General features: G+C 40.3%; 2 protein-coding genes, 1 long non-coding RNA gene and 6 other non-coding genes across 10 annotated transcripts; 8 read left to right on the plus strand and 1 right to left on the minus strand.

Annotated features, from left to right (window-relative positions):
• The first annotated feature begins 1,737 nt into the window (after positions 1-1,737).
• sb:cb1058 (uncharacterized protein LOC394209 homolog) lies at positions 1,738-7,626 on the plus strand. Its single transcript, XM_018684955.2, has 3 exons — positions 1,738-1,884; positions 3,613-4,401; positions 6,062-7,626. The coding sequence occupies exons 2-3, from the start codon at positions 3,709-3,711 to the stop codon at positions 6,209-6,211; spliced, it is 843 nt and encodes a 280-aa protein (XP_018540471.1). The 5' UTR covers positions 1,738-1,884; positions 3,613-3,708; the 3' UTR covers positions 6,212-7,626.
• A 1,044-nt stretch (positions 7,627-8,670) lies between these two features.
• On the plus strand, positions 8,671-13,928 carry LOC108888771 (uncharacterized). 2 transcript variants are annotated; one of them, XR_001961882.2, is made up of 13 exons: positions 8,671-8,748; positions 9,350-9,383; positions 9,690-9,724; positions 10,187-10,243; positions 10,433-10,481; positions 10,915-10,971; positions 11,310-11,357; positions 11,569-11,619; positions 12,100-12,167; positions 12,346-12,414; positions 13,253-13,290; positions 13,533-13,575; positions 13,771-13,928. It is a non-coding gene; the product is annotated as an uncharacterized LOC108888771 (long non-coding RNA). The 2 variants fall into 2 exon arrangements; XR_007814560.1 differs by having other exon boundaries at positions 8,734-8,748; positions 9,350-9,397.
• On the plus strand, positions 11,067-11,131 carry LOC127143285 (small nucleolar RNA SNORD29). Its single transcript, XR_007814576.1, has one exon. It is a non-coding gene; the product is annotated as a small nucleolar RNA SNORD29 (small nucleolar RNA).
• On the plus strand, positions 11,418-11,487 carry LOC127143286 (small nucleolar RNA SNORD30). The gene has a single exon (XR_007814577.1). It is a non-coding gene; the product is annotated as a small nucleolar RNA SNORD30 (small nucleolar RNA).
• LOC127143280 (small nucleolar RNA SNORD22) lies at positions 11,800-11,925 on the plus strand. Its single transcript, XR_007814571.1, has one exon. It is a non-coding gene; the product is annotated as a small nucleolar RNA SNORD22 (small nucleolar RNA).
• On the plus strand, positions 12,205-12,277 carry LOC127143287 (small nucleolar RNA SNORD31). The gene has a single exon (XR_007814578.1). It is a non-coding gene; the product is annotated as a small nucleolar RNA SNORD31 (small nucleolar RNA).
• LOC127143279 (small nucleolar RNA SNORD31) lies at positions 13,396-13,470 on the plus strand. The gene has a single exon (XR_007814570.1). It is a non-coding gene; the product is annotated as a small nucleolar RNA SNORD31 (small nucleolar RNA).
• Positions 13,613-13,686, plus strand: LOC127143288 (small nucleolar RNA SNORD31). Its single transcript, XR_007814579.1, has one exon. It is a non-coding gene; the product is annotated as a small nucleolar RNA SNORD31 (small nucleolar RNA).
• A 698-nt stretch (positions 13,929-14,626) lies between the features above and the next one.
• arl2 (ADP-ribosylation factor-like 2) lies at positions 14,627-17,299 on the minus strand. Its single transcript, XM_018684929.2, has 5 exons — positions 17,094-17,299; positions 16,675-16,785; positions 16,073-16,235; positions 15,335-15,415; positions 14,627-15,179 (listed from the first exon to the last, which is right to left on the minus strand). Exons 1-5 carry the CDS (start codon positions 17,156-17,158, stop codon positions 15,045-15,047), a joined length of 555 nt encoding a protein of 184 aa, XP_018540445.1. The 5' UTR covers positions 17,159-17,299; the 3' UTR covers positions 14,627-15,044.
• Between the last annotated feature and the right edge of the window lie 412 nt (positions 17,300-17,711).

Here is a 17,711-nt window from a genome sequence, read left to right on the forward strand (position 1 = left end):
ACTTTCTCTAGAAGCTGGGCCACTATGAACAGCTGTTTCAGACTGGGGGAACTGCAAGTTAAAGCAGTAACAACATAAGGGAATGCAGTTACCACACATGAGAACAGATTTTGCCTTTCTGTGCCGCTGCAAATGTCGCATCAAACTTTTGGATTCCAACCCCGGGTTGTTAAAGAAAATGCTGACTCAGCTGAGAAGCTGAGCGACTGTCTCGACCGCCTGCTTAATTTGCCTTATTTGAAACCCGGCCAGCAGCACACCTGTTCTCTGTCTGAGTGTGTCAGGTCAGACATTTCAGTAGCCTGAGGCAGAGCTGTGACTTAACAGTGTCACACTTTAGACTTGTCATACAGTATGTCTGTGACTCTCATCACTGTTGTCTGTCTGTCTCCTTATGTTCCTGCCAACCTCTCTTTATTCTGCATTTCAGGTCTCTCTGTCTCTACCTGATTTCCTGCAGTTTCACCAGGTCGCTAATCGTCCAACTACAGCAACCAAAAAAAGCATAACTTGTCCCTGCTTGACAGTGACCATGGCAACCTGCTTCCAGCGTCCGGTACCGTCATCACACAGGTGGGGATTCTTCAACCTCAACACAGCTGAGGGTTTTTTACAGGCCTGCGTGATTGACAGCCGTTAACGCCCTCTCTGTGGGGAAGTTGTCAGCTTGGTGACTATATATGGAGTGTTAGGGAGGTGTAAGTCTACCTCATCACACAACACACACTCACACAGGGCTTGTAAGATGAAGGTGCACTGGGAGGTGAGTAAGAGGAGCTAGATACACGCCATCTTTGATCCACGATGACTCACTCACAGACATACACATACAAGTGCATTTGCACACACACATATCGACTAGACTCTAGTTTCTGTCTGTAACTTTTAAACCTATCATCATCTACACTGTCATGCTTTCACATTCATTAATATATATGCTTCTGTCTGTATGTGTGTGTGTGTGTGTGTGTGTGTGTGTGTGTGTGTTTTCCTGATGTTGGTGTGCCCTCATAGTTGCACAGAATGCATGTGTGTGCATGTACAGGGAGGTGTGTATTTGTACTGTACATCCCGAGGCTTAGTAAAACAGGCATTGAGATCATTACCCAACACACACACACACACACACACACACAGAGCTGAGTAGCTCCCACTCCCTGTCCCACCCAGACACAGTGTTTACCATCTAAACAGTGAGATAACACTCAGTGATGTGTTGTCACGTTGTTTTGAATGGGCTCATGCTTTCCAACCATTGTCATGTGTGTCTAAGGTGGTCGGTGCTCAGCCTCTGAGGTTTATGTGAAGTTGAATGTCACACCTGTACACTGCATGTTTCTTTTTGACAGCTGAGGGCGTTCATGGTTAATTATTCATTGCTGCTGATATCAGAGTAGGATGTTTGCTCCTGGTGGTTTGATTCTGAGTTGAAGTTTTTTCAGTCCTTGCTAAGTACGCCTGTACGCCCGCACGTGTGTGTAGCAAGGAGTGTGCTTGTTCCTTTATCTCCTGTTTGTGTCACAGATTTTAAATCAGAACTTTAAGTCAATATGTGTTTAAGTGTTTGTAAAGAGGAGGTGTGTGTGGTTAAGTAGAAAGTCAGAGAGAGACAAAGAGTCTTTGATAGTGAGAGTGCTCGGCTGCATGTGTGTGTGTGTGTGCCGCTTTTTGCATGTGTGTGTATTTGCTCTGGTGACGACAGAGGTGCAGGTTTGGGCAGGGTCGATGCGTGACGTTGTGTGTTAGGGGAGTATCCTGAGCTCCCAGCTCTCAGTCATTCACTCAGACTCACTCACACAGCAGGTATTGCTCACCAGTGCTCTCTCTCTTACACACACACACACACACACACACAGAGGGAAAGGAGGAACAGTTAGAAATCAGGTAAGACTTGCAGCTCTATAAAAAATTCTTTATTTTGCTCTTTGCTATACTATCACATTCTTATCAGTGTAAATATCATGTGTATACATGTGTGTGTAAATTACTTTTAGTTAAAAAAGAAAACAGCGTTCACATTTACGCTTCTTTTCTTCTTCTCGCAACAAATGGCAGGATGTTTGATTGATTTCCTCTCATTCTTGTTTTTCTGATTTTCTCAGTGCTAACCTGCTTATTGCTCTGTTCATCATTAGCTTTGCTTTCTCTACATTCTCAGCATTATGTGGCTCTGCTGGTGTCTCCTTTATCCTTCTTTGTCTACTCTACTTTTTAACTTTCCTCATGTTCAGTGACATTTATCTTCATCTCTACTTTGTAATCTGAGGCAGCTGCTGTGAATTTGGACACATTATGTGAGACGTTACCTGCACCTGGCATATCTGTATCCACTTAGCATACATTTCACAGAATGAGTTTTTAGCTTCATAGACAGCAGTTATTTTAATCACTCTCCTTTTCCCCCTTTTTTTAAATTAGCTATACGTCTTAAATAACTAGTATTTAGGCAAAATCAGAAATAACATAATAACTGGTGAAGTGTGGAGATGTTGGCAGGTTGACTTTTTTTTTTTACCTCTAGACAAAGCCAGGCTAGCAGTTCCTCCCTGTTTCCAGTCTTTGTGCTAAGCTAAGCTAACCAACTGCTGGCTATAGATGACACAGTATCTGAGTATTTCCCAAAACTACTTAATTAAATGGAAGTTCTTGTCTTTACAATGGATGCTGTAGTTGTTGTTTAATAAAAAATAGAGGAGCAGACAGTAAAGATCAATTACTATAAGCAAAAACTACAATATATATATAATATATATAATTGTATATTTTCTGTGGATTGCAGTGAAATGAAAGATAGTGACAGGAAAGATCAAAAGTGCATGCCAACAGAGCAGTATTTGTGCATGTTTATAATGTTGAAAAGTTGGAAACCAAAAGTAATGTTTCACTTTTGGTGACAACCCAATCAGTGATGTCACAGCAGAGAAAACACCTGCTGTAACATCACTGATATCCCCTGTCTCACTGTACCAACTTTTTCATTTCATATTTGTTGAGATTAGCTAATTTTGTCCCATCCTTTTAACATAATGGATAACAAGACGACAGTTAGCCTGAACTTTGGCAATGAGACACAGTCAATATGAAGTCATTGATTTTGGCTGCTGTTCAGTGTCCAACTGGTTAAATCAGTGTCAAAGTCTGACTCTGTGTCTCCATGTGTGTGTTTGTCTTCAGTTGTAAGTACAATGTGTCTTCATCCTTGACATCAAGTTATCACTGCAACCCTGATAACATTGACTCTGACCTCCAGCCTCACTTACACACACACACACATATATTTACACATATTTACACACCCATACCCATCAAGTCAAAAGTTGAACTTCAGGAACAAAACACTACGACCAAAAGATGATAGTCAGTTATTTTTCTACACATAAAACATGACACTTGCACATTGCATTTGGTCTCATTTCATGCTACTGCACTTTCATCTGCATTTCTATAATCTATCACCTGTCCTGAACTTTGACTCATATGAAATTCCCTGTTAGCTGTTCTGAAATGATTAAGATTGTCTGTGTGAAAGAAGGAGACCCAAAGAGTGAGGGTGAGAGCAGGGTTATATAATGGCATTAAACTAATCTCTTTTCCCCCCTTTGACCCTTTTAGAGGTAACCAAAAAAAGGAGAAGAAAAAGTGTGTGAGAAGCAAGAGTGCAACAGAGGACACGAGAAGTGAAAGAGAAACAAGACAGAAAGAGAAAAGATGACAATTGGCAAGAACTCCAGGAAAAACTCAACCAGGAGCTCCATCCGGGCCCCAAAGTTTCTAGATAAATCCAGCGGCTTCTATGGTCGCCTTGATGAGCCTGAGACCACCGGAGAAGGGGAGGAGGTGAGGGGAAACGAAGTAGAGAAGAGAGGGAATGGGGCGGAGGATGGCAGTAGGGAGGGGAGAGTCACGAGTAGCCCGGTGCACAATTCTGGGGCAGATGAGAGGGAAGAAGCCGAGGCATTTGACTTCAACGGAGGGATGATGGAAGACGACGGCGAGACTCTCCTGCGCAGGAAACCCAGCCGCCGCAGCAGCAGGTGGAGAAGGAGCTCCAGGAGGAAGCAGAGGGAGGGGAGACCTGATGAGGATGCAGCCCAGGACGAGAGGCCTAGCCTGGGAGTGGAGAGTCCGGCTGACACCGGCGTCCTGGAGGGCACCAGGGTGATAATTGAGGTAGAGATGGAGAAACTGAAGAAGGTGGAGGAGGAAGACGAGAAGGCAGGAAGAGGGAAAGAGCCTGAGCTTGTTCACTTCCCGGTGCGGGAGGATGAAGATGACCAGGTCCTCATCAGAGACAAGAAGAGGGGGAGAGAAGAGGAGGGAGAGGAGGAGAAGAGGATGAGAAGAGAGCAAGAGGAGGGGATGAAGGTGGTGAAGAGGAACACGATGAAGAATTACCGCAAGGTGAGGGAAAACAAAGAATTACAAAGTCAGAGCCTTATGTTGTTTCTGCCAATTTGTTATCAGCGTGCAGCAGAAGAACATTCTTATTAACTTCTGCTTTCTGTATCTCACATTTACATAAATTCCATATTCAGCCTTACCCCATCTGGTTAAACTTTAATCCCCTGAAGGTTATGTAATCAAGTCCTCAGAGTTTTTGGAACAGAGGGTAAAGTTCTCCCTCAACATCCTCCACATACCACACGCTGGGCTATTTATTACTATGGAAACTATCACATCACCTTAATAAAAGACTGCCACTAGGGTCAAGGTACAGCAGCCATTAGTGCACGTCACCAACACATTAGGTAACCTCCTCTGATAGGATTTTTCCTTTACGTCATGTTTAATGGCATGAAAAAAATTAAGTTGGCTTTTAGCTGAACAAGTAACCCAGCAGCAGTGTTCATGTACCGTATGTACCTTCATCTGATTCACATGTTCTGAAAGATTTTCTGCTCCCGTTCAAACACATGAACAGAGGTGACATTCCTGTGCCTCCTGTATCATGTCCTTTGATCAGTGGAACGAAGTATGGCAGTGGCGACCCGCCTACTAAACCCACACTGTGAAAACATTCCACTGCTGCTAACCAATCAGCTACACCCTCTGGCCTCACAGTCTGACCTCTTGCTAGATTAGAAGACACTGAGTGTGTCTACTGAGCATTAGTTTCTGTGTATAAGGGTGAGTGGAGATAGGATACCTGAATGTCCTAATGAAAAACAAGCATCCTATTTCAACCAGGGGGTCCCAAGATAATAAGAGGATCTTTGCTGATAGAAATTACAGCTGTAGTTTTACATCTTTGGGTCTCTAAACAGTTTTCAAATCCAACAACCTTAAAGGGAAAAACTTTGTTGAACTGCCACTGCCCTGTCACATGCCACCTGTACTGAAGGGTTGCAGACCAAAAAGGTTGCCGCTGATTAGCTACTAATATTTACTTTGTTCAATTAGCTACTGAGCTAATTAGCTACTAATATTTACTTTGTTCAATTAGCTACTGAGCTAATTAGCTACAGAAATAATATGACTGACACAACAGTTAAAATTATAATCAGTACTTGAGACTGAGACCAAGTAACTATAAATAAAATTACTTCAATTTGATTTTTTTTTCCCAGATGGAAATCAAATAATAAATACAGCTTAGCATCCTTTTCACAAAAAGAGAAAATAAAGATGGTCAGTTTGTACACTTCCAATAAGTTATTTCAGATAAATTCTACATAGAAATTTAACACAAGAAACAAAAAGCTAATGAGAATAAAAAATCTCACTTTCCTCAAAATAAGTATTATACAACATAGTTCTTTCCAGGAAACCTACTTTAGCATATGTTAGCATGCTAACACACTAAACCAAACATTGGCTAAATATCAACATATTAGTATTGTCATTGTGTGAATGTTAGCGTTTAGCTCAAAGCACCAAACCTTCACAGAGGTGCTAGCAACTGTTTCCATCTTATTTATGTGTTTAGTACCTGTTCAAAACTATAATGATGCTGTATGGCTGTATAAACCTGTCACTTTTCATATGTAACAATCATTTTCAGGTCAACCACAATGCTATGCACCTGACTTTGCTAACCTTTACCCTCCTGTCTTCCCATCAGGCCTTGGACCGAGCATTTCGGCGTGGATGGGAGGCTTTCATCACAAACCTCTATAGTGTCACGCTCACACCCGTGACATCATCCTCGCCACCTTCTCCTGCGTCAAAGAAGAAGCAGCAGCACAAAGCTGTGTTAGCTGAGTTTCGGTAGTGCAGGAGGCCGACATGGACCACACCTTTTCTAATATTTACTTTGTTCAAGTCATGATTATGCTGAATAGTGATGGACAACCTGCCTATGTCTTCAGAGGGGACTTTTATAGACACATGATGTGTTTCAGTCATGTATTAGGCCTCAGAAGCATTAATTATTTATGTTAGTTACTGAGTCTTAATTACTCAACATAAAGTTTACTACCTTGTCATATGATGGTGCGCATTAATTTGCACACAGACTACAAATGATCAGTTTTACTGTAGGAGCTGTGGGAGCCAAGCTGATTTTACATTGAAGTCTATGGGACTGGCTTGAGTTTTGAAGTCCAGTCATCATGTGACTGAGTTCAGCTGTCTCTGGTTCCTGCCTTCTACGTTGCTACTCTTCAGATTTTACTCAGTGGTTTAAGAATGTCTTAACATCTTAGCTCCTTACACCCGGGCCACTATTAAGAGCTTGGAGTACAGATAATCTCTGCTTCCTTTGGTTTAGCTCTATGAAACTTGTAAAGTGTTGATGTGTAAGCCAAAGGAATGGAAAATTTCACGAGAGTAACGATGACTGATTAGTGGACTTTTCACATTTCTGGATGGTAATCAGTGCCATTTATTGCTGTCTGGCAGCAAATCAGTAATCGGTTCTGGTTAATGAGCGGAGGACAAACACACACAAATGCACCTTGCTAGTCAGTGCCTATACACTGCAGTTATGATCCACATTAACACATACATTTGTATGTTAATATTTGTGGAGAAATTACAGTTGTTGTTTTTTTAAAAACCCATTTCAACACAGGTTTTCTCCCACCAGTGTGTGTACAGAAATACACAAGAGATGTCAGGTGGTAGAACTTGACTGTGTTTGACTTCCTCATTGACAATAAAGTTCATCCCTGTGTGTGTTCTGGTGAAGGTTATTTAACCTGATGGAACCAGACAGGGTGTGTTTGTATGTGTGTGTTTGAGGAAGATAAAGAGAGAGAGAGAGTTTTTGTTGCCTGGTATTTTTTGCCCAACTGTCTTTGGGTTGTTTGATTGAAGCTGTGCATCAGTGTTTTTTGATGCGTTCTGATTTGAAAACAGTACCCCAACCTAGACGTCAAACAGTATTTAAAAAGTATTTATGATTGACCCTTGTTAAAATGTCATGTTTACAATAGACCTGTTGTAATTTCCCTTCATCTACTTTATATATATATATATTTTTAAATATTACCTCAGGAGTGTACTGAAGGGTCGACTGAATAGGTGCAGAGAAATACAGAAAACATTTCATTTTTATGTTAATGACTGTCTTTCAGAATCTGTCAGTTTCTATTAATTAATCCTTTTGTATCCTAATCAAAGCTTCTGAAGTCTTGAACCATGATAAGACACACTTTTCTGAGAGTAAATAAAGAGTTTATTCTATTGGTTAGAGTTTCATTTTTGGTAAGACTCTATAAATATATATAATATCAAATATCAACTGAACTGCCTGCATTTTAATCAGCTAACATCAAACATTATTTTATGGATGAATCAGAGTGAATGAGATGTCAAACTCAGCGTAACACCATCATAAGGCGACATCATGGCAATGGTTGCTGTGAAGCGTCAAAAAGTGGTCTATGGAAATACATAAATGTTTTATTCACTGAACTCATTGTTGGCACTCAGTAGTAATTTTGTACAAGTGCCAACTATGGTCTAATCTAACTATAAGGGAAACACTGAATTTACCATAACAACTTTTATCTTCTGATCCTTCTCTTACACTATTACAGATACTCACCACGGGGACATCAACTGTATGTATAGTAAATGGCATAACAGAGGTTCCATCTAAAGCCCTTTATAGTTAATGTGCTACTCCATTAAAATCTATTATTACTATGATGTCGTTGTAGCAGTGGTATTGACATTAGAGCATACATAATACAAACCACAGTGCAATAGTTCACAGTTAAGTTTAGCTGTTGCATGTCATACATAAAAAAATACAGCCTCTTTGAGACTACCTCTCTTCTCCATGCACCTTGAACATAGTTGAAGTTGCCCTGAAATCCCTTGTCTGTGTCCACATGACCAGGACACACGTGTACACACACACACACAAAACAACAACATAAAAACCTAAAAACTTCAGAGGAGCATGTGTAGAGCCGTTTGCAATTGAAAAAACTGTACCTGAATTTTAAAAAAGCACATGGCCAAAGATGAGACAGCTAAGCACATTTGCACTACATACCAATTAAAATTATTGAAGGATTCAAGGTTTTGTCAACATGTGTTCTTGATTCCAATAACGGTCAACTTAGCTCATTTCTATAGTAATATCCACAAAATAAATGATAAAATTGGTTGGGGCATATCAGAAAATATTTTAGAAGTTTTTCAATCTGAGTCAAATATGCAGAAGCCACCTCATGGCTGCCATCTTGTGGATGAGAAAAATACTACTTTTTTGTAGCAGGTGGGAGGAGTCCTGGACGGACATAAAACGCAGACGGACCGGTTTCCTCTTCCACTTCCCTCTCTCATCTGGTCGAGGTAAGAGTCTGCACATTTTTCTTAACACTCTTTCTTTTGCAAGCTGTTCCATTATAATAGATAAAATGTTTGTAAAATCTCATTGTTATTAGTACATAACAAATGCAATTAAGCTTTACAACGGTCCACCCGTATTAAAAGTTGTATTTTAGTTAGCAGCTTATACACAGAGTGTCGGTGTCGCATCGAGTAGAGCGGACCACAATCCTTACTCATCCGTCAGTTAGACACATTAATGTCATCTAATACTCTTCGTTAACAAACTACAACACTATTTCCTAAACGCTGCATATAGTATTTGTTGGATAACTCCGTGTGAAACGATATAAGATTAATTAGAAATGGCCGCTGTCCGTTTGGCGCGGTTGCTAGCTGTGTCTCTCAATGATGATAATTTTCACAGACCTGTCCTGAATGACTGTGATTGCACTTTTTTATTCTGATGTGAGACACTTTTAAATTTTGCTCATATCATACTATATGTGCCGACTCGTGCCGCCCTGAACACGTTGCATGGCGCGGTCACGTGTTGGCCGACCAGAGGAAGTGTCCTTGTTAGCTGCAGCCTGCCTAACATCTCTGCTCATTCCTGCTTTTCTAGATGGAGAGAGATCCAGGACCGGTTTGCTGCAAAGGTAATTTCTGTGATGTGTTTTTTTTTTTTTTTTTTAAATTTTATTAACTGTTAGATCACAACTGATACATGCCGTTGTATCAGTTATGAATGAAAATAATGTGGTTGGACCAGCATGGCGTATCATTGATGCTTCATGTTACAGTGATGTCCTATTTGAACTCTCTCACTGAATATCTTTTGAGGAAATTTAATTCCTAAAAACTCTGAGTAGCATGAAGCTGCTATCTTAGAGTGTGCATATGAGCTGACTGTAAAACTCAGGAAATGCTCATTATATATATATCTTTTCCCCTCTCCTCTTCAGGTACTGGAAGAATATGGCAAATCTGTCCACAGAAGGTAATTATAACTCACTTTGAGTCATTTCAGTTTAGCTCAACAGCCTGTTGCATTTCAGCCTTTAGTTGTTCAGGAGCGCCATGTGCTGCAGTGATGATTCCTTGAACTCTCTCTTACCGAATCAGCCTTTGAAGAAACTTCTTTACCAGATTCTGAGTAGCATGTGGGCTCCAACACAGTTACAATTGTATGTGTACTTTCTGCTTAAAATGGCTCACAATGAGACCTGCAGAGAATGAGCTTTAAAAAACTGCTTTATTTTTCCCTCAGATGTTCAAGACTAAAGCTAAAAGTACTTCTTCAAATTGAGTTTTCAAACAAGCATAATTGTCTGACTTTTGCAGAGTTAGGTTTTTAATCTGATCAACCTTGTTTATGTACTGAAATCCAGTCATATCTGTTCATAGCTGCCCACTGATTTTTTTTTTTTTTTCTTTTTCTTTTTTTTTTTTTTCTTTGCAGGTTTGTCTGCAGTGTCCTTTCACTCAGCAACTCAAACCAGCTGGAAAGTGCACTGATGTGAGTAAATGATTATTTTATTCTGCTGTTATTCAGTAGTGGGGTATAAACATGATGATTACCATTAAAGACAAGCATATGCCTGATTCAAGTGATGTCAACCTATAATCTGATTACCCTTAGACTAATACAAAAAATGTAAAATTCTGTGGCACGTGATTTACTTACTGGTGTTTGTCTGGTTGTTAGGAGTTTGACTAGAAGTTTGAGGAAGGATGTTCCCTCTACACCTCAACATGTAAGTCTTTACACAAGTTTCAGTGATTGTTCAACATCAGAAATGCCTTTCCTACAGTCTATCTAAAATCTTTAAATTTTTTATTTTTTATTTTTAAATGTGGCTGCTGGAGTTGGGTACACACATCAATTATAGTTGGACAAATGCAGATCATCCCCAAGCACTTGAACCTCACCCAGCCCATCAGTTCAGTCAATTCTGGCACTAAAGTGTGACAATAACAATTGTCAGTTTAAATGCCACGTTCTAGATTTAGTCAGTGGAAGGTGTTTCTGACAGTTTGAAAGGATGAAATGGGGTAACACCCATCAAACACCTGGACGACTAATGTCACATGGCAGTTTGTCACCAAAGCCCTGATCAAACATTTGAATCTTGATCTACCGTAAAAGGCTACAGCTGGACTCTACTGAAGAGCCACTTTATCTTGCAGGGCCCTTTTTGATTGGAAGATGGATTTGAAGCTCAAGGCACCCACTGAAGTCTCATGGTACCTATCTTTTTATTTTCCTCACTATCCTTGTCTCTTGTCCTTGCCTCCTGTCTCTTACTCATGTTAGACTACATGTCCTTTTCATAATGCAGTTCCAATGATGATGATACTTAGCTCACTTTGAACCAATGTGAAACGACACGAACATCTGAGCAACTGCATTAGATGTGCATATATGGATTGCATTTCAATCTGAAAAGAATTCGATGTCACGTTCTAGCACTAAAGGCTAAATTTGTGTGTCCTGCCCTAAACATGGCATCTTTATCAGTATAAGGAACATGGTATGGTTTCTTTTGAATGTGCTGTAATTAAACATTGTCTTCACTCAACAGATGATTCAACAATGACTTCAGCAACATGACTGAGTGCTCTAGTTGAAGGTAAGATAAGTTACAACTATGGAAACTTGACAAATAGCCCTTAATCCCTGCTGACCTGCTGAAAATGATGAGATATATTTGGAATCTCGTTCGTCTGAACTACTGTTGAGAAATGGAATCTCTGACATCTGTGAAGGTCAATAACAGTTGACTGTATAAAACCTCTGCCACCATGTTATGCTCAGACCTTACAGTATCTTGTCTGTTACAGGTGGCTGGCTTTGAACGATGCTGTCCTCTTCTACCCAAGGTGTCTGGCCAGGTGAGAGAGTCCTCTGCATTTACTGCTGTCAGTAATGTGTTTAAGTTTCATGTCTCCTTTTTTTAAATATGAATATTGAAATGGTGTTACTCGTAATTAAACAGCCTCAAAACTAGGCATAAACACAAAATGAGGACTGTGGGTTCAGTAAGCATGGAAGTTATGTGTCTCACCCAGTTTCCTTCATGATGACACCTGCACACGTCTTACGCCTTGTGTCAATGCCAGACCTGAAAAGGTGAACCCACTGGCGTTACCTTGGCAATAAGGGGAAGACCCGTTGGGGTTACCAACAGTCTGAATGGAAACAAGCTTTAACACTGACATGAATTAGGATGCTTACTTCTCTGATTTGGTGTTAAAGGTAATCTTGGGGCTCATCTTTTATAAGACTAACATGAGCTAACTGGATGTAGTAGAAGAGTAAACTTGCATCGTTTGACTTAATTAATAATTAATTTTTACTCTTGACCATTTTAGGTTGACATAAAGGCAGATCTGAGAACAAGGAGGTCATTAGGGTTGGTGGCGTTTGTCCCAGAGTTCAGGTACGTATCTGTCTGGTGCAGTTACTGCTAATTCATAAGGAGAGGTGATGAGTTTCTTTATACCGCCCCAGTCTGAGAATTCATGACTGATTGGTATCCCCTCTGATCATGCAAGATTATTTAAAAGAAAAACTTTCAGTCATACCAAGAAAAATTGAATGAGTCTTAACTGTTGCAGGTTTGGAGATGCTGTCCAACGCGGTTGTGTCTGAACGTCAGCACTGAGACGCCTGGGACTGTGTTTGAGGTAAATGAGTAAGTCTGTAGTTGAAGCTTCTGGGATTGTGGATATGATGTAGTATCACCGACCGTCAAGGGATGTATGTCCCCTCCCTTAAGTCTGGCCTCTTCTCCTGTTGACCCAGTATGGCACTGAGGACCCTGACCCAACCCAGGTGTAAGGTGACCTGCTGGAGTTCTGATGGAGTTGCAGAGCTGGCTTGAGGGCATGACTGAGAAAAAAATCTGATCCCAACCCAGAGGCAAAATCCTATTGCTGTAACTGCAACAACTTAACGAAGGCTCAGACATGAGCAGGGCAATTTGTCTTGTCTGCAAATGCACACAGTTACCGAGTTAATGTTTTCCACTTTGTAGTGGCCTGTACATTAACTGACACCTCTTGCTGCTGAATTAAATTTGGTAGAAGTTCAGATTTTGGAATGAACACCAGTAATGATTTGTAAACTTATTTAAATGTGTCCCAGCCAGGAAAGGCCTTGAGTTAAAGGCAAAGGATGTGGCAGTGTAACAATTACTGTAATTTCTGGACTATAAGCTGCTTCTTTTTTTTTTTTTTTAAATTTAGTGGGTGCAGCTTATATTCGGGTGCGCTCAATAGTCCGGAAATTACGGTAAATACAAATGGTTATAGAATATCTAAAGACACCCAAAAAGCCCAATAACTGTTTAAATTGACTTGAGACTAATACTTTAAGGGCCTGTTATTTCTGCAGCAAGGATGCAAATTCAGAGACAAATTTAGATCTGATCAAAGTTAAAAATGCAAAATGTATTAGTTTGGTTCAATTGGAAATGAGTTTAGTAGCTGCTGATTTAACCGGTTCCTTATCTTCCACCCCCAGCTTAGGCACCGTGCAGCACTCAAGATCAGCCTATGTTGGTGAGTAATGTAATATACTAATGTGGGTTGAATTTGGACATGTTGAGGTTTCAGAACATGAACCTGTTAAATCTTTAAAAAAAAAGAAAAAAAAAAAGACCTGACCACTGATGTGATGAGTTTCTTTATACCGCCCCAGTCAGAGAATTCATGACTGATTGGTATCCCCTCTGATCACATGACTAAAAGCATTAGTGTCATTTGTTGTGAAGGTCACATTTATAACGTGTTTTATATTTCAGGCCACTGAACTGTCGAGTGTTCCCTGCTGTTTTGGAGTGTATGGTAAGTATTAGACCTTTTTTTTTAAGTTTACTTTTTATCAGGAAGTGATGAGTTTCTTATTACCGCCCCAGTCTGAGAATTCATGACTGATTGGTATCCCCTCTGATCAAAACCACCAACACAAACTTAACATTTTCAGTTGAACAGGTAGGGATTTTTTGCCATCTGTTTCTGAGATGTCGTCTTATTTTGCAGAGTCTGGACAGAACTTGGACTCCTCCATGAAGATCCATCAGACATGGAATTTGCCAAGAGGATTGCTGCAGTTTCACTTGAGCTCAAAGGATGACTGAAAATGCTCTTGAATTTTGTTTGAGAGCTGTTGAAATATCAAATAAAACATACAAACTTCATTTAAAGCTCATGGTGTAAATTTCTATAGCATCTTGAGCTTCTCATGCTTCCTGATGGTCAAAAACTTTCTTTTGCACCTAGGAAGAAACCAAGGAGAATTATAAAATGGCAAGTTGCTAGTTATGCCCTTAGTCATCTAGAGCTGCCATTTAAAGGTTATTTTAAATGTCAACTTATTTTTATTTTATTTATTTTTTTTTTTTTTGGGGGGGGGGGGTATAATTTACAATATCACTGTCTGGCAAGGAAATGTCAATTACACATTTGAGTGTTTGGACTTAAAGTGTTAGGCATTTTTTCTTAAAACATTTAAATGATTAACTGGTAAAGAGTTGACTAATATTGCAGCTTCATTATCAGTGGTCTAAAAATAAGGTCCAGAGCTTTAAGCAGAGGTGGGAGCCTACACCAGATGTGGATTCTGATACTGTTGCAGCTGGTATTGAAAGTGTTTCAGGCAGTGAGAGAAACACATTAAAGAGATGATATAAAGTAAAGAGGGGACACTGAAATTACAGGAGTCTGGCCATAGAAAGGACATAACTGAGACTTATCAGACTCTGTGTTTCAGCACTTTGCCCCACTGCTAAAATACAGATGAGCTACATGTGTACTTTGTAGCATTGTGTATGAGTATATGACATGGTTAAGGACGTACTCAAAAACCTGTGCATGCCCTGGGTAACAGTGACACAGCTTTACTGAGTAGGCTTTTAAGTTTATTAGAAAAAAAACTGCATTTGAGTGAGTGAAGCACCACCACAGAGTACAAGTCATTACATTTCATACATACAGCTGTATGTAAACAAACTTCATTTAGGGTTCAGTGTGTTTGAAATCACTTGTTCATCTTGAAAAATCCTCAGTTTCTCTCCTGTCAACATCTGGATCAACTGCCTGTGTCAACATTAAATGAGAAAATATAAAAGCCACGTGTGATTCCAGGGATTGTGGATACAGGCAGCATTGATAACTGCAGGTCTGCTGACTGCAAACAGCAGCTGGTGGAACTAGAACTACAGTTATTGGGCTCTTTTTTTTGATACTTCTGATCTCCACTGTCCAATAATGAACCCAGAGTCGTGTCAGCTGCTGTAAAAATCAGGAATACACACTCAGTCGGCGGTGAAGATCCTTGCAGCGATATCATCTAATAGCCAGTCCACTCCAGCTAACAAGTTCTCTCCTGTTACTGCACTGCAACCAATGATACACCAGTGATGACTTTTAATCTCATCCAGTGCCAGCGCCTGCAGGAACAAACGCATAGTAAGAAGTGATGTACAACTTCTGTAGAATTCAAGTGTAATGAGGTAAAGAATTTGAATCAGCACAATTCAGGCTATAATCCATTACATCAGTGAAATACAATAAGGAGTGACTGTAATGTGAGTGTGCCTCTTACCTCTCGTATCGCCTCTTTTGACAGGGCTCCTGGTAAATCCTGTTTGTTGGCAAAAACCAGCAGCGTTGCACCAGCTAACCTCTGCAGCGAGGAAAAGGACGAAGGAGAGAGCATTGTAAAGGCATGTTCTGTATCACTGACGGGTGCTAAGGTCAGTTTTCTGCAATGAGACATTGTTGATCAAATTAAACTCAGGGTTTAATGTTAAGAGGTCATCTCTAACTATCTGCTATTACAGCATGTCAGACCATTCAGTGTCATATTTATGGAGATGTTTCACCTTGGTAGTATGCAAGCAACATGCCACTGACTAATAAGCTAATGTGAAAGTGAATGAGTGAACTAATGAAGTAATTAATTTCTGAATAGCAAAGCGTGGAGAATGTAGAACGTGGGTGATTTTAGTGTCTACATTTCCTCCTCTGGTTTGTCCCACTGGTCCTCAATGTTACCTGCAGATATCAGGCAATGTGACTTAATGTCACTACTTCAAAGAAGTAGGAGCACTTTACTTTTAATAGGACCAACAAGCCAGTATCAATGCTTCTTAGCAGCTGTCCCCACAGTTAATGTTAAGATCTACTGCAGGTAAGAAAAAATATTCAAAACCTTTGTAAATGAAGATGGCATTAAGGCTTGTTAATACCCTCTATTGAAGGAATTGAATTTAGTGCTTTGTAAGCTTTTTCAAGACGTGCAGATAAATGTTCTAACACTAGTGTGTATAATTTAGTCTACCTCCTCCAGTAGCAGTGCACTGAGCTCCTGCCTGCAGTCCTCCAGCCTGAGTCTGTCTGCGCTGTCCACCACCCACACCAGCCCGTCTGTGCTCTCAAAGTAGTTCCTCCAGTAGGAACGCAGTGACTTCTGGCCTCCTACATCCCAAATGTTCAATTTAAACCTAGAAAACACACATACAGAGAGGATGAACATGAAGACTGTGGAAAAAGACTGTTAAATATAGCCTGATAATGGGTTTCGGATAGGAAAACAGAGGAATGCCTGAATGTGGAAAAAACGAGGAGTCTTTTAAAGAAAATGACAATTATGTAGAAAGCAACTGATACTTCAGCAAATTAGTACATTTCCACTGCAGACTTTTTTTTAGCTTGTCATCAAGTATCTCAGTAAGTCATGAGGTGTGACAGCATGCTCAATACCAGGCCCCTGAAACTGTAGCAGCTATAAGGGACTCTGCTATTAATTATTTTCTGACTTAACAACTGTAGTTTTCCCTGACTCTACCACAGTGTCTTCACTAAAAATGGCATGTTGAGGAATACTGTGCAGTACGTGGTGTATGGAAGATAAAATGGCTGTAGTTCTGCGGTCTGTGTTACCCTCTGTGCTCCAGTGTTTTGATGTTGAAGCCCAGTGTAGGGGAGATGGTGCTGACATCTTCTCCGTTAAACTTCTTCAGGATGGTCGTCTTTCCCGCGTTGTCCAGACCTCTGCACGAGCCAGGTTAAAGAAAAAAACTCACCTGACCTGACTATTAAATATGAATTAATGAGAGTGTAACTGTTATCTACAATTAGTGCAGTTACCAGTGCTTCATAGCTAGCATGTTAGCATGATACAGCACAAAATGCACAAAAACAAACTTTAGAGGCATTAAACGGTATATAAACTAAACATAACCGGATATAAACTGCTGTTCGTGGTTCGTGTTATTGACGCAGATGAAGATATAGTAACGTTAGTGCGTGAATGCTACTTTGTTCACAGCTAAGCTAGTACACTGTTACAGACAGGATACAACATCAAAAGCCTCATCTCCCGCTCCTTCTGCTTCATCTTCTTCAGAATCGTCAGCAACCCCATCGCGACGCTGTCCCGCTCAGCTGCTGTTATTTTGATAAATAATTTTACTGATTTAGAGTTTAATACAAAAGATGTTTAGCATCCCTAAGCAGCATTGCGACGCAGGAAGCGGTTGTTGTAAGATCCCGCCTCACGTAGCCACTGAGTGGTCTGTTTGGCGAAGAGCGAGCGCTGATTGGTTGAGGTAGACGTTCGAAGTTGGTTGATTGGTCAGTGACTATTTTAAGGTGTGGTCGTGCTGTAGAGGAGCTGTACGCCTATGTCTGTATGTTTGGCGTCCCCGCGTGTCTGTTTTCGGAATTACACATTTAACATTTAGGAGGTTCTGCTGTCAAAACTCGTTTCCAAAATACACATGCTATAGACGGATATATCACCAAATATAAAAACCGATTATGTGCATGTTTTTTTTTTTTTTTAACAGTTACAATTTTCATTAAAAAAGGCACAAAGACGGTGCAAAAACCTCATAACCTTGGAAACAGTAGTTTGACAAAACAATATTAACCCTAACCCTTTCCCCAGAACTTTGAACTGTATCTGACTGAGCAAA

Source organism: Lates calcarifer, linkage group LG14 (assembly GCF_001640805.2).
Source record: "Lates calcarifer isolate ASB-BC8 linkage group LG14, TLL_Latcal_v3, whole genome shotgun sequence".
Classification (NCBI taxonomy): domain Eukaryota; kingdom Metazoa; phylum Chordata; class Actinopteri; family Centropomidae; genus Lates; species Lates calcarifer.